The sequence below is a fragment of the Antechinus flavipes genome, chromosome X, assembly GCF_016432865.1.
Source record: "Antechinus flavipes isolate AdamAnt ecotype Samford, QLD, Australia chromosome X, AdamAnt_v2, whole genome shotgun sequence".
NCBI lineage: Eukaryota > Metazoa > Chordata > Mammalia > Dasyuromorphia > Dasyuridae > Antechinus > Antechinus flavipes.
Genome location: NC_067404.1, coordinates 40,407,796 through 40,424,219, shown reverse-complemented (window position 1 = coordinate 40,424,219; position 16,424 = coordinate 40,407,796). Strand labels below are relative to the sequence as shown.

Here is a 16,424-nt window from a genome sequence, read left to right as displayed (position 1 = left end):
AAGGTTGATTCATACTTTCTACAACTTCAACATCATAAGCCGAAGTAAATGGAAATAAAAAGGTAACCCTGGAAGGATAGAACATGTAGGTCCTAAAATCAGAGAGGGGAAGCTAGGTGACACTGTTGGTGATAGAGTATCAGGCCTGGAATCAAGAAAACTCACCTTCCTGAGTTCAAATTTGGCCTTAGGTACAGACTAGCTGTGGTACCCTAGGCAAGTCTCTTAACCCTTTTTGCCTCAGTTTCTCACTGTAAGATGATCTGGAGAAGAAAATGGCAAACCACTCCAGTACCTCTGCCAAGAAAACTCCAAATGGGGGCAAGAAGAATGGGACACGACTGAAAAAGACTCAACAACAACAAATGGAACATTCCAGAAACCTCAAAGCTAGAGAACTAACTTCAAATGATCAGGACATTTATATCTAGCCTTAGAAAACTATGAGGCTTATGAACCAATATAATAAAAATGACAACTCTACCTAAGTTAATTTACTTATTCAGGGCCATGCCAAACACCAGAAATTATTTTACAAAGCTAGAAAAAATAAAATTCATCTGGAAGAACAAAAAGTCAAGAATATCAAGAGAATGAATGGAAAAAAGGTGAGGGAAGATGGTCTAGCTGCAACAGATCTCAAACTGTATTATAAAGTGGTAATCATCAAAACTATCTGGTACCGGCTAAAAGAGAGAACGGCGGATGATCCATGGAATACAGTAGGTACACAAAACACAGTAATAAATAACTGTAGTAATCTAGTATTTAATAAACCCAAAGACTCTAGCTTTGGGGGCAAAGCAAAATCACACCATGTAACAAAAACTGCTGGGAAAACTGGAAAACAGTAAGGCAGAAACTAGGTATAGATTAACATCTCAAACCATATACCAAGATAAGGTCAAAATGGATAAAATTTAGACATAAAGGGTGATATCATAAGCCAATTAGAAGAGCAAAGAATAGTTCAGCTGTCAGATCTATGGATAAAGAAAGAATTTATGACCAAACAAGAGCTAGCATTATGAGATATAAAATGGATAGTATTGATTTTATTAAACTAAAAAGATTTTGCATAAAACCAATACAAGCAAGATTAGAAAGGAAAGGCATAAATCTGGGAAACAATTTTTTAAATCAAGTATCTCTGATACTTTTCTTAAACATATAGAGAACTCAATCAAATTTATAAGAATACATGTCATTTCCCAATTAATAAATGATCAAAGGATACAAACAGGCAGTTTTCATATGAAAAAAAATCAAAGTTAGCTATGGCCATAAGAAAAAAAATAATCATTATTACAGAGATGCGAATTAAAACAACTATGAGGTATCACTTCATTTCACATCTTACAGGTTGGCTAATAAAAATAAAAAGAAAATGATAAATGTTGGAGAAGATATGGGAAAATCGGGACACTAACACATTGTTTGTTGACAAAATTGTAGACTCATCCAACCATTGTGGAAAGCAATTTGGAACTATGCCCAAAGGGCAATCAAACTGTGCATACATACCACTACTTAGCCTGCATCCCAAAAGGATCATAAACAAAGGGACAAAGACATACATATACAAAAATATTTGTAGCAGTTCTCTCAATTGGAAATTGAGTTAATGCCAATCAATTGGGAAATGGCTGAACAAGTTGTGGTATATGAATGTAATGGAATACTACTGTGCTGTAATAAAAAGAAGCAGGCAGACTTCAGAAAAATCTGGAAAGACTTTATATAATATGATACAATCAGGAGAACATAGTACACTGTGACAGCAACACTATGTGAAGACCAACTATGAGAGACTTGGTTCTTCTCAACAATACAATGATCCAAGAGAATTCTAAAAGATTCATGATGGAAAATGCTATTCACATCCAGAGAAAGAAATGGTGCAGTCTGCGTACAGATCGAAGTATACTATTTACACTTTGTTGGAGAGGTTTTTTTCTTTTGCAAAATGCAGTTTTTTGTAAACTGTTTCTTCATTCACACCATGACTAATATGGAAATATTTTACGTGATTGCACACATATAACCTATATCAAATTGCCTGCCATCTTGGGGGGAATTAGGAAATTTGTTAAATCATAATTTTATATAAAAACAAATGTTAAAAATTGTCTTTATATGTAATTGAAAAAAACAAAATACTATTTAAAAAAACCAAGAGGTCTAACTATAAAAGTTAAGAAAAGAAAATACTTCAATTAGTACTAAAAAAAGTGCTGATGCAAGATACAGCAGGTCAGTTCACGATGCCTTTAGTTCTGACTTGCTACATAGTGGAGTGGGTACCGTACTAGAGACACACAAGACCTGCATTTCAGAATTGGTTCTGATTAGACATGTGACCATCTACACTGGAGCAGGGAATTCTCTGTGCTAATTTAAAAAATCCTTAAATTTATGTTCCCTCAAATAACTGAAAAGACCAGGGGCCCTATAGAAAATATTTCTAAGTGCTCAACACCTTTAGAGATGCTTCTTGGGCTAACGCGAGTACTCACATTAAGGTACCTAGGGCCGGTTCTATTGGCACTTGAGACAGGAAGGCTCACAACAATCATTTTACTTAAGCTTGCAAACATGCTGTATTAGTGTTATTTACTGCACTGCATGGTAATCCTATTGGTGTGTTGGACCCCTTCCCTTGTTCCATGAAGAACTACAGGAAAAATAAAAAACATTGCTTCACAGTCAACCTTTTGGTGACAAGTCCCTCTGAAATTAGCTAAGCTAGTCCTTTACCACCCTTCCTGGGTCACGGCCTTGTCATGGTAGAGGGACTTACATACCTGGAGAGTAAAGTTAATGAGCCTCAGGAAAGTATCGCTAATAGTGAGCCTAATGAAGAGAAGGGAATTCTAGCTGAGCTATTTCAAATCCTCAAAGGGGATGCCATTAAAATGCTGTACTCAACAGGCCAGCCAATCTGGAAAACTCAACAGTGGCCACTGGATTGGAAAACATCAGTTTACATCCCAATCCTAAAGAAGGATAATGTCAACGAATGCTCAAATTGTACTCATTTCACATGCCAGTAAAGTTATGCTTAGGATTCTGAAAGCTAGGCTTCAGCAATCTATGAACTGAGAATTATCGGAAGAGTGGGCTAATTTTTGAAGAAGTAGAGAAACCAGAGACAAAATTGCTAGCATTTGTTGGATTATAAAGAAAGCAAGGGAGTTCCAGAAAAACATCCACTTCTGTTTCATTGACTACATTCAAGTCTTTGATTGAATGGATCACAATAAAACGTGACAAATCCTCAAAGAGATGGGAGTACTAGGTCATCATACTTGTCTTCCAAGGAACCCACAGGCGGGCTAAGAGGCAACAGTTAGAACTGAACATGGAATAACTGATTGAAATTAAGGTTGCTGAGAAAAACAACACAGATTTGCAGATGATAATGACTCTGATGAAAGTGAAGAATTAAGAAACCTCTTGAGCAAGGTGAGAAAGGAGAAAGTAAAAGCTGACTTGAAGCTCAACACCAAAACAAACAACAAACAAACAAACAAAACACAGTATCTTGACAACTGGTCCCATCACTTCCTGACAGAGGGAGAAGAAATAGAAAGCAGTGTTAGATTTTATATTCTTGGATTCCAAGATCACTGTAGGTGGTGAAAGCAGTTATGAAATTAGAAGATGTTTGCTCCCTGGAAAGAAAGCTATGTCAAATTTGGACAGCATACCAAAAAGGAGAGATCACCTTGCCAAAAAAGGTTTGTATAGTCAAAGCTAGGTGGTTTTTCTGGTAGCAATGTATGGCTGTGAGAGTAGGAATATAAGGAGAGTTGTGCACCACAGAATTGACTCTTTTGAATTGTGGTGCCAGAGAAGACTTTTGAGAGACCCTTGGACAACAAGGAGATCAAATCAGTTAAAACTTAAAAGAAATTAATTCAGGCTATTCACTGGAAGGTCAAACACTGAAGCAGAAGCTTAAAGACTTTGGCCATATAATCATAAGACAGGACTCATTGGAAAAGACCCTGATGTTGGAAAAGATGGAAGGCAAATGAAAAAGGAGATGACAGAGGATGAGATGAATACATAGTGTCATGGAAACAATGAAGATAAACTTGGACAGACTTTGGGAGATAACGGAGGACAGAAGGGCCTGTCATGGTATGGTTCATGGGGTCATGAAAAGTCAGACACAACTGATAGCCAAGTCTCTAACGTAGACACACAAAGAATCCATCACTGGGCCTATGCTCAAGCTTTTAAAAACCCAGAAGGCACTTTTGAACAACAGTGAGTTATCAGAGGGAGACTTCAGTGAAAGTTCAACACTGTGTAATTTTGGTTAATAATAAATGATAATATAGTTAGTATTTTACTTCTATTCAATTAAAGCTTTCTTTCCATTGAAAAAATTTCCTCTCAGTGCCCTGAAAAAGATGAAAGAGCAATTTTTAAAAGATTGTTAAAAGTGGAAGCCTAGAAAGCTGAAGGTAATTGTTCAATACAATTATAGCTTGGAGTTAGGTGACAAGAGGGCTACTGAGTACAAAACAAGAAGGATCCCTAAACTTAGGACAAGATATCTTAGATGCCAGGATATCTAAGTCAAGAAATGATGGATGAAGTAAGCTGGTGAGAGGAAATGTTTCTGGTGAGAGGTGGTGCTTCCTGTGGGAGGAGCTGAAGCCAATTTACTAATGAGATTCATAGATCTCCTAGTATTCAAGAGGAAGAAGACAACTTCAACATAGAATAACCTATTATCTTGGCAAAAACTGTAATGTGACACATGAATCCTAGTCAACTGAAGGATGGTTATAGGGTAATAGCAAGTTACATTACAAGCTCAAAGAGAAGGGAGACGTCTCTAGTGGAACCTAAAAAGGAAGAGCTGGAAAATACCAATGTCAGTGGGAAAGTCAGGATCACTAGACTGCAGTATTGTGATTTATGTGGAAGACAGAACCTCTTAAGATGAAGAAAAACAATTTGGCTACCAGAGCTTTAAGGTCATTCAGCAATCTTTGTTCTGATTCTACCTTTACCAAGCAATCTGCTAATACATTAGACAGTGCCTCAGCACTGGGAAGGGGGTGCCCAGACCAGGTAATGAACAAATGGCACTTGTATTCCAGGACAAAGCAGTCTTGTGTTAGTTGAGTTACCACATGCCCCTTTTCCCAGGATAAAGAAACTGCTCAGATTCCACTGAAAGACCAGAAGCTGGACAATTGGTGATAACATTAAGGCAGAACATCCATGAGGCCCTGCTTGACCAGGCAAGGCTTTCCTATCAATTTGTATTCATTTAAATAACATTCAACACATACAACTATATGCATGAGGTTGAGACAATAATCATAGCTACTAGGGATGTCACTCCCTAGTTCTGTCCCAGGACAGCTGAAAGATCCTTTAATTGTTTTTAAATGTCAGTGTACCCTTTGTGAAAATATTTGTGTGGACAGGAAAAGTTTTCTATGCATATTTAGGTGGCTATAGGGGGTTTCTTCTCTTGCCTTCTCAAGTGACTTTTAAATGACTTACTGATCATTACTGCTTAAATTTTTTTTGAGGGGATGAGATTTTTAAGGTTGACCCCTCTACCAATATTCAAAACAAAAGTCGGCGAGATCTACAATGTAAGAGAATGATTGTTTGATTCTTACCTTCCTTCTTCTTTTTGAGATCTTTCCCATTCTTCACGATTCTTTAGTTCCCGAGCATGGCGTTTCCCTGTCAAAATTTTAGCAGCTTTTTCAGCACTATTTTGAACAAATGTTTACATGATTCAATTGGATTACTATGAAGTACAACCCAAATTAAGAGACCATATACAAAAGGAAGCCTTAAAGAACTTAAAAATACATGCAAGAAAGGAGGACTCATGATTCATGGTATCTGTTCTTGAAACAAAACAAAATCCAAATCCCAGTGTCAATTTTTAATAACTTGTTCCAAAGTATACACCATCTCTAATAAAAACAGCTGTTTTGAGATAACTATACAAGGAAGCTCAAAGTGAAAAGGAAAAAATGCTTGAACAAGGCAGAACAATATGCTAGAGCTGAGAAGGATTAGATTTCGTGCAAGAAAATCTGGATTTGAAGTTTGGCTCTGCCACACTTAGTACCTGTCTGACATGGCTAAGTCATTTCTCTTTTTTGGCCACTTGTTTCCTCATCTGCAAAATGATGGGGTTGGCTTCTAAATCCTGGCCAGCTCGAAATGTTAAGAGATGGACGATGGCTGGAGTATAGGCAGCATGCTGTGGAAATGGCCAAAACTATAACATGCCAATGGGACTGCCACCTGCATTGAGAAAAGCCTGATGTCCAGAAGAAGAGAGGTCATGGTCCCACAGTCAAAGCATCTGGAGAGCATTATTGTTCAAATATTCAAAGGAGGACATTGACAAGCTGGGACAATGACCAAGATAATGAGAGGGCTAAACACCATACCCTAAGAAGGAACTTTATAAAGAAGGTTTAGCTTCTTATCTAGAAAAGACTTACATGATCACTGTCCTCACACATTTCAGGTAAAATGGAGATGATGCTTATTTTGCCTGGCTCCAGAGAAAGAACTTGGCCACAATGATGCAGATTTTGGCTCAAACTTCCTAATAATTAAAAGCTGTCCCAAAGTGGAACTGGCTGCCCCATTAATGAAGTTGTTCAGGTAGAAGCTACATGGTCACTAATGGGCATGTATGGACAGGATTTCTATTCAGGTTGGGGCCAAACGGTTTCAGGTCCCTTCCAACTAGGAAATTTGGGGATTCTAAAGATAAAGCAATTAAAAAGACCCAAGATAACAATCCTCTCGTGTCCAGCAGGCTTTATTAATCTTTTCGGATCCTAGGTCAACATTTTCTTCTCAGAGCAAGAGAACTAATCAGACTTCAGGGAATTCTACACAATAGGTACCTGTCACACTCAAACTTGCTGTTAAGTGATGACTGCCTCAGGATCCCAGAAGATGACCAAAGCCAGCCACGGTGCAAGTTAATCAGCCACTTCCATACTGTGTGCTATAGCTCCCTGAGGTTATTTCCCAGAATTGGTAACATTTGTTTTTTCTAAGAAGTGCCAGGTCCAAAGTTAAAAACAACAGAAGGGTTATAACAATACTGCATCCACTGACGTAGGTGACAAATCACAAAGTTTTGTACTCTGTTCTACCTCTGATACTATACAAAAAATCCAAAATAATCAGATTGGTACTTTTATTAACTGCTCCTAATTCTGCCTTCTGGAGACAGAGCAAGCCTAATCTGACTTCTACTTGATAGACCTTCAAACATGCAAAGACATTGGTAATATTAAATTCATCATACCCATGGTGTCCTACACAGAGAAGGCAATAAATGCCTCTTCATGATGATGATGATGATAACACTGGAAGACCTGTGTCAGGAAACCTGTGTTCAAATCCCAGGGGAAACATTTACAAGCTGTGTGACCATGGTAAATTCACTTAACTTTTCAGCCTCAGTTTCCTCATCTGTAAAAATGGGAATAATTAAAACCTGTATTATTTAGTTTACAGGACCTATTGTTAGGGGAGTAGTTTGCAAACTTCCAAGTGCTATGAAAATGCGAGTTATCTTTTCTGAGTAAAAAGGACCCAAAGTGCAATAGGTTGATGATAATTACATACTTAGTTTGACTTACTATTTCCAAGCTTATGGAGTGACAATATTTTGCTAAGTTACATGCTTGAAATGACCAAATTAAGCTGTGGAGATGATGAACCACACCTCCAATCTCTTGATAAAGAGGTGAAGAATTATAGGAGCAGAATGGTGTATATGGTGACAAACACTCATTTTTTTTTAGCTGATTTTAACTTATTTGTTTTGTTATATGGGGGGGGGGTAATTAATCGGTTAAAGAGTATATAAAGAAATCAATGGCATAAGCTAGTTTACCTACATGTTTAGAGTATTAACATTTCCCCTCCTTATCTTTAAAAGATAGATATTTCCTTCAATCAAATTCAACCAGGATTCTTTTTTTTCTTATGACATGTCAGGACATAGAAATCTACTGACATTATAAGTCATCAAGAAAATGTAAAATGGAAGAAATTCTGATTTAACTGAAAGGAAGAAAACTGAAATCTGCTGTCAAGGTCAATTAAATAGAAAATGTGGCAAAATGTCAGGTAAAAAAAAAAAACCAGAAAATGCAGGCAGTAGGATAATTTGACAGAGTTTCAAAGTTGCTAGAAGGCCAATTTCAACAAAAATTCACATCTTCATCCAAACAAAAAAAACATTCTACCCGAAAATTGCTCTGTAGGTTTTATAGTTCATTCATTTCAAAATTAAATAGCACACTGCATCTTTAATCACATATTTTTCTCTTTCTGCAGAGTTTTTTTCTTTTTCTTTTTTCGCCACGAAGAAAGAAGCCGTGGTTCATGTGGGCAAATGCTTCTATTGCAGCTGTGACTGCCCACAGAGAATTCTGAGTGTTGGCAGCTGGCAGCCAGGAACATGATCATCCCTGTTGTTGAAACTCTGAAGGCTTAATCCTAGAATTTATAATTGGAAAGGGCCTTTGAAATCACCTAAGTAAGGACCCTCATTTCATGGAGAAGGAAACTGAGGTCTAGAGAGAAGTGACTTGCTTAAGGCCAGATTACCTCATTATCTAGGAAGCGATAGGACTAGAACCCAGGTGTCCTGTCTCCCAAGTGAAACGCTTTACATTATACTCTGCTACTTCCCTAATAATACCTACAACACTAAGGATCCAAGTATCTAAATACCTTGTCACATCCACCATCTAAAAAATTACCAAATGGCTATTTGCCACCAAAAGAATATAGTTCTCTTTTGTTATAGAGTCTCTTTTGGGACTATACCTAGAGAAAGTAGGTTATTATTGAGAACTGTATAACTGAGGAAAAAAGCCACAGTAGAAGGTAATCTCTTCGACCCCAAGCATGAGAGCAAGAAAAATGGTCTGTCCTTTAATGTAATAAAGCAAGGAAACTAATTTTTTGGAGGGAAAGGTTTTCTTATGGTTAGATTTAATAGGGGAGTTCTAAGCATCATACCTCAGAGAGTACAAAGGCACACTCTCACACTTGTCACCCCAATGAAGAAAGATCATATTATCTTCCATGAAACTGGAATTCTTCCATGAAAAAAGTTACAAAAGAATCTGGAAGCCACCAGAACTCAATACCTTAATTTCTCAGATGAGAAATCAAAGGCAAAAAAAGGCTCAGATCTGGTCAGGGGCCTGATGCAGCAAAATTTCCCCTAAGGTAGAATTTTTAAACTGGATTTTGTGAACTTTTAAAAAATTATATTGATAACTATAATTTCAACATAATTGGCTTCCGTTCATTTAGCCTCTCAGCCTCAGTTTCTTCCTCAATAGAATGGGGATAATTACTTCAAAGTGTTGTTATGAAGATCGAATGAGATAACTATGTAAAATGTTTTTTGAATCTTAAAGAACTATACAAAATGCTATTATTTGTAATTTGATGCATTTAAAAGCATGATTTTGAGAAGGGGTCTATAGGCTTCACCAGACTGACCAAGAGTTACAAAACAACACCATCATCAGGATAAAAAGAATTTTGAGAAAGCAGAGATATAACCAATCAAAATACCACTAAGATAGCTGAATAATGGAATAAGATAAAACAATAACAAAATGTCTATGGAACAAAAGTCAAGTATATCAAGGGAAATTATGAAGACTAAAAAAGAAAAAAAAAGAAAAAGGGGGGGGATTTGCATTTCCCTATCTCAAATTGTACTCTAAAGAAGCAATTATCAAAACTATCTAAACACCCCAAAGGATCTAAAACACACAACAAAAGATCAAGTTAACTCTGACCCATAACAAATGATATACACAGATTAGTTTTTGACACATCAACTGTTTTGCTCCAAAATCCTCAGCGGCTCCCTAATATTTCCATGATAAAAAAAAAAAAGAAAAGAAAACTCCTCTGCCACCATTTCAATTTGTTTCCAATCTGGCTCAAACCTACCTTTCAAGACTTATTTTTCATTAGTTTCCTTCCAACACTCTACAAGGCACACAGACCAGCTAGCTGCTCCTCAAACTCTACATTCTCTTTTGACATGTCCATGCCTGCTCAGAACTCTTCTTCCTCCCCTTGACCTCTTTGCTTCTGTCAAGGCTCAGTTCTGGTACCATCTCCTAAAGGAAACCTTCCTGATGCCCCTGGGTATAAGGGTACACTCTCTTGCCTCAAAAAGCCTTGTATTTACTTATTTAGGTATAAAGGCATTTTATATATATAAAGGTATAAAAGTCTTTCATAACTGGGTAGAGGTAAAAACCTGTCTAGCTATTGCAAAAACAAGAAATTCTAGAATAGTTGAGTTTGATCATATGAAAAGAAAAGTAATGTATCTAGAAAAATATTTCTGAGAAATGTTTTTAATTGAAGTTTGACATCTTTAAGAACTGATTAAAGCAAAAGAACACTGTACACAGCAACAAGATTACTCAGATCAACTGTGATGGACTTGGCTCTTTTCAACAATGAGGTGATTTAAGGCAATTTCAATAGACTTGCAATGAAAAGAGCTATCTGCATCCAAAGAGAGACTCATGGAGGCTGAAGATGGATCAAAGAACAGTATTTTCACCTTTTTTGTTTGATTGGTTTTTTCCTTTCTCATTTTTCCCCTTTGATTTATATTTTTCTTGCACAGTATGACAAATATGGAAAATGTTTAGAAGAATTGCACATGTTTAACCTATATTGGATTATTTGCTTTCTGGGGGAAGGGGAGGAAGGGAAGAAGAGAGAGAGAGAAAAAAATTGCTAACAGTTTTGCAAAGGTGAATGTTGAAAACTATCTTCACATATATTTGGTGGGGAAAAGCTATTATAAAAAAAGAACTGGTCAAAGGATATGAACAAAGATCTCTAAAGAACAAAACACCAATCAACAGCAACATGAAAAAGTTCAAACCCTTCGAAATAATCAGAAAAAAGCAAATTAAATAATTGTAAGCTATCACCTATCCATCAAGTTGGCAAGATTAAATGAAAACAGTAAGATTCAATGTTGAGACAGCTGTAGGAAAATAACCCCACTTCAACACTGCTGGTGAAGATTGCAAAGTGGTGCAATCTTTTTGGAGAGCTACAAGTGTTTATACAGTAAGAGACCTACAGCTCATACCTTTAGAACCAGTCATCTTCCTACAACTTTGCAAAACAGAATAGACATATTTTAAAGCAAACTACACAAAACAGAAGTTCATAGTTTCATATTTAATCATTTACTATAATTTAAATCATTACCATTACTAGAAATAGTCATGTACTGGGTACCCACATATTACTAAAAGACCTCTATGGGAAGACCTTTAGAACATTAGGTGCATATCTGTGAAAGAATTATAAGATTACATGGACACAAGTCACACAAGATAATAATGCACATTTGAGTTGCAATCTGCACTACAGCAGAGAGTACCCACATCGATGAGACTGTGGATCCATTCAATCACTGTAATATCTGATGTTTATATAGTATGATTTAAGGATTTTAAAAAATCCTTTAAATCTAGTATCATTTTCCATTTATTCTTGGGTATGTGTTGGTGATAGCCATCCACTTTTGTAACGAGAGAAAACAATAAGAGACTGAATCTCAAAATGGTTCCACATTTAGGGGTAGACAGAAATTTTTCCACAAAGGGCTTGAAGTTTAGGTATAGGTGGTATAATTCTCTATCTTGATTTAGTACCATAGTCCAGTGAGTGGATTGATTGGATTTGGAGTCAGGAGACATGAATTCAAATCTTGAACTTACTAGCTATATCATGGGCTGGTTCTTTAAACTCTCAAAGCCTATTTCCTCATCTGCAAAATGGGGAAAATAGCTGCAATATCTAATTCACAGAATGTGAGGAAAATGTTTTGTAAAACTCAAGGTAGCCAGGCATGTAGAACGCACCTATAATTGCTGCCAAGAAGGATGAGACTGGCAGATCTCTGAGCCAATCTTATGTCTGCAATAAATCTTGTATCACCATAGAGATCCCATGGGTACACGGGAGGGGCAAACTGGAAGTCAAAACTCTCAAGCTGATCAATGAAACAGGCCTATGAGAAGCCCCTCAACTTTCAGCCTAAACAAGACAGGCTCAAAACAAACAAACCCAAAACTATATATAAATGCTACTACTGTTGTTGTTGTTATTATTATTGAAATAATAAATCACAGCCAAGTTCATTAAAAATACTAATGATAAACCATAGAGAACATTAAGAGCAAATTCTTTCTAGAACTCAAGATGGCACAAAGAAAATTTTAAATTGGATCAAGAAGCTAGGTACCATTCTTCTACTGAGTCCCTAAAATTCAGTCAACTAGCTCTAAAACAAGCCAATTAACTGAGGCTCTACACAAGAAACTTTAAATACTATCATCATACCTTCTTTGGTCTTTCGAGCAGATGGTACCTTTTCTTTCTCTGAAGCTGATGATATACGGTGTTCCTGCTTTCTGTCTTCTTCGTATAAGTCCTTTGGTTTGCTATCTGTTTCCAGTAGTCTACTCTTTCTGGTAATGTTTATAACAGTTGGTGTGATCAAGGGCCGTTGAATAGGTTTAAAAGCTGGTTTTAAAACAGAAGTGGGAGATGATGGCTGCTGTTTTAATGTAATAGGAGAAGGTGGCCGACTCCTTGAAGTTAATCTACTGAAGAAAAAGAAACAATATGGTTTTTTAAAAGAAAGTATGTTTATGGATATTAAAGCCCTTTAAAAAGCATGAAACACTAGGCAAGCAATAAGTCGTATTATCATCACTACATTATTCTAAATATTGGCCACATTTTTCCCCCAAATATGGCTTGAGTAAAACCTGAACATTACATATAATTGATGATAATTATATATAACTAGTGAACAAATTTATGTTTTCCTTCCAAAGGGACATCATTTTAGGAAGGGCAGCCTATATTCAGATTAATAGAGCAAAATCTGCAAGTTTTCACAGTCTAATTAAAAAAACAAACAAAAAAAATGTTCAACTCAATGGCTTCTAAGATCCCGTCTAACTCTAAGATTCTAAAATATCATCTTTTAAAATGGATTGAACTTAAGCTATTGTATATTCCATTTTATACAATTTCTAAAACAAGGAAATTAAGTTATTTTGGCAGAGTATATGACATGGGACAAGTTCATATTAACTACTTACTTCGATGTAGAAGGAGATGGAGGACGCTTAACATTAGCAGGGGAAGGTGATCTCTTGCGAGCTAATAGAGATGGCGATGGAGCTCGCCTTGCAGTACGAGTAGATGTATTCTTGTCCACTTCTGACTTCTGAGTGGATAAACAAAACAAAGAATCTCTAAAATCTATGGCTATACTTTGCTTTGATATTAAAAACAACTTAAATTGCTAGAGAAATATTTAGTTCCCATGGCTGGGCCATGCCAATATAACAAATATGACAATATTAACAAAGTCTATTTACACTTTTAACACTGCATCAATCAAATTATAAAGAGAATACTTCAAACAACTTGATAAAATAATAAAATTAATTTGGAAAACCAAAAGATGTAGACTATAAAAGGGAAATTATAAAAAGTGGTAGGGACAAAGGGGGAATAATATTTCCAGACCTCAAATCTCTTTATAAAGTAGCAGTCATCAATACCATCTGGTGGCAATTTAAAAAAGAGGCAGACTGATGGAACAGATTAGATGAGGGAGAATCAGAAACGATGGAACTCAGTAACACAGTACTGGAAAAACCAGCAAACACACAATACTTAGGAGAGAACTTCTTTAATTTTGAAAAATCAACTGCTGGGAAAACTGGAAAACAGTTTGCCAAAAATTAGGCTTAAACTAATACCTTATACTACTTTTCACAATATATTCTCAATGGATACACCACCTTTGTGGTGTGGTATGATTAAAGATCATACTATTAAGAAACCAGAGGAGAAATAGATCATATGCCTCTCACAGCTATGAGTAAGTGATATATTCTTAAACAAGGGAAAGAGACAATTACAAAAGATAAAATTGGGAACTAATTACATGAAATGGAAAACCTTCTGTAAGAGAAGTGGTCAAATTAGAAAATAATCCTTGCTTCAGATTTCTCTGATGAGGTTTGGTTTCCAAAATACATAAAAAATGAACAAATATATAGAAGATTTACACCCATCATGCAATAGATAAAGTGGTCATGGATATCAAATAGTTCTCAAAAGAATTTTGAAGTATTTACAACCACAGGAGCGAATGGTCCAAAGCAGTTGTAATAAGAAAAATACAAATCAAAACAACACTGAGGTTTTCATACCCTGAAAATTGGCAAAGATGACCAAAAAAATGATAATCTCCAATGCTGGAGAGATGGTGAAATGATAAGCACATTAATGCATTATTGCTGGAGTGATGAATTGGTAGAGCCATTTTGGAAAGTAATTTGGTTGGAATCATGCAAATAAAGTGACTAAAATATCCAGCCGTTTTGACCCCTAAACTCTGTTATTAAACTCATACAAGAAAGCCAATGATAAAAAGAAAGTCCTCATGATGCACCAAAATATCTGAAGCAGGAATTTTTGTGATAGCAAAGAATTGGAAACAAAGGAGATAAGAAATGATAAATTGCAGAGAAGTATGGGAAGATCTATATGAATTCATGTAAAGCCAAGTAAATAGAGCAAGAAAACAATCATATACTGACTACAACAACATAGGTAGGAAAGACCTTCACACATTCACACACAAATCAAGTGAATGTAGCAAATTAGAGAGATAAAACATGACTTCAATGAAGAGATATGATGAGAAGATACCCCATGGTGTTTTTTAAAATAAAGTTTGTTATATGTGGTAGTTTTTTAGGAAGGGGAGGGATACTGGGGATAATCATGATGATGGGGGAAGGGGGAAATCAATAAAACAAATTCCACTGACATGAAAAGGCTTCTTAAATGTCCATCCTTCATGATCCTTCACCCATACATGAGTATCTGGTACCAAGACATGATAATGCTGAAAGAATCTTTTATTCGCTTTTAATTTGTCTTTGATGAGGCAATTGTGATTAAGTGACTTGCCCAGGGTCACACAGCTACTAAGTGTTAAATATCTGAGGCTGGATTTGAACTTGGGTCCTCCTGACTCCAGGGCCAATGCTCTATCCACTGTGCTACCTAGCTGTCTCCTTTTTAAAGAGGAAATCTCTTACTTCCAACAGACACTTGTCTTTCTTGCATTGTTTAGTACCTTTAGTCAATGTGTATACGATTGTATGTTTTCTTTAACTGTGTGATACACCAGCAAAAATAGATCTCTTTTTAGAAGTTGCATTTATAATATGACTAGCTTGAAGAATGGTTTTTAGTCCAGTAATGGCCCAATCCAATAATTCAGTAATAATTTATGAAATTGGATAAATGATATTGATTGAGAATCAAGCCCCTGATACTATTTTCTTCAGGTTTTCAAATCATCCTAAAAAGAACAAAGTTACAAAATGTAATATCTTCAAAATACCAAAAATGAAGTTTAAAATGTTTTAACATCTATATTTATACATCAGTTATCTGGAACCAATAATTTTTCAGATACAATACAAATAGCCTGTTGGCCTAAACCTTTATAATGTATATGTCCTGAATTGGGGTAAAACCAAAAAATTCTTTAAGTGCATTTAGATAGGTCTTCACAAACTGAAGCCGTTGCCTTTAAAACAGGCCCACTTTGGCAATTAGCCATTGAAACAAATTCCAAGAGAAATTCACACACCAGACTTCCTATTACTTAAGTGAAAAGCCAGAAAAGATTAACTGGAAGATGAGATAATTTGGGGGGTCTCCATAAAAGGATGATAGCGAGTTAGAAACGTCCCAGGGAAAAAGACTCTGTGTGTGTGTGTGTGTGTGTGTGTGTGTGTGTGTCTGTCACATGGACATATATGCAAACCCTAAAAAGCAACATGAGGTACCCAGCTTTTAATAAAAAGGCTACTGTCGTTAATGTAATTGAGAATGTAAAATCCACTTTCATTTTTCCATGAAGGTAGCCTCTATGAAAATGAGCATTCTGCCAATTCTTGATTCTTCATGGATGAGTATACAATTCATAGATTTTTTCCAAGTCTCTAGTTTCTGTCATCATCATTATGCTATCTTTTGATCATTGCACCACTCATTTATTGTCTACCCTTTTCTTCATGCTGCTCCCCTACCCCAATTAGTAGGGGGAAATTCAGTTGAAATCCAAAATGGTCAGCATTTTGAATTTTTGGGCAATCCTTTTTTTTAAAGGACTAAGGAATAGGAAACAGTTTAAACTAAAATGTGAATTATTCACATTCTGCTGCAAAATACCATTGAGAACTAAGAATTTACTCTATTTGGAAATCACACTATACTTT

The 16,424-nt window shown here is 36.0% G+C and overlaps 1 protein-coding gene across 9 annotated transcripts in view; it reads right to left on the bottom strand.

Moving 5' to 3' along the window:
* The window catches only part of MAP7D3 (MAP7 domain containing 3), a 77,810-nt gene that overhangs the window by 16,479 nt on the left and 44,907 nt on the right, over nucleotides 1–16,424 (bottom strand). For 8 of the 9 annotated variants that reach the window (XM_051967855.1, XM_051967858.1, XM_051967863.1 and 5 more), the window contains 3 exons: nucleotides 13,212–13,339; nucleotides 12,442–12,707; nucleotides 5,655–5,721 (listed from right to left, as the gene is read on the bottom strand). In XM_051967855.1, coding sequence (XP_051823815.1) covers nucleotides 5,655–5,721; nucleotides 12,442–12,707; nucleotides 13,212–13,339 — 461 coding nt within the window. The remainder of the gene's footprint in view (nucleotides 1–5,654; nucleotides 5,722–12,441; nucleotides 12,708–13,211; nucleotides 13,340–16,424) is intronic. The other variant, XM_051967856.1, reaches the window with a different exon arrangement.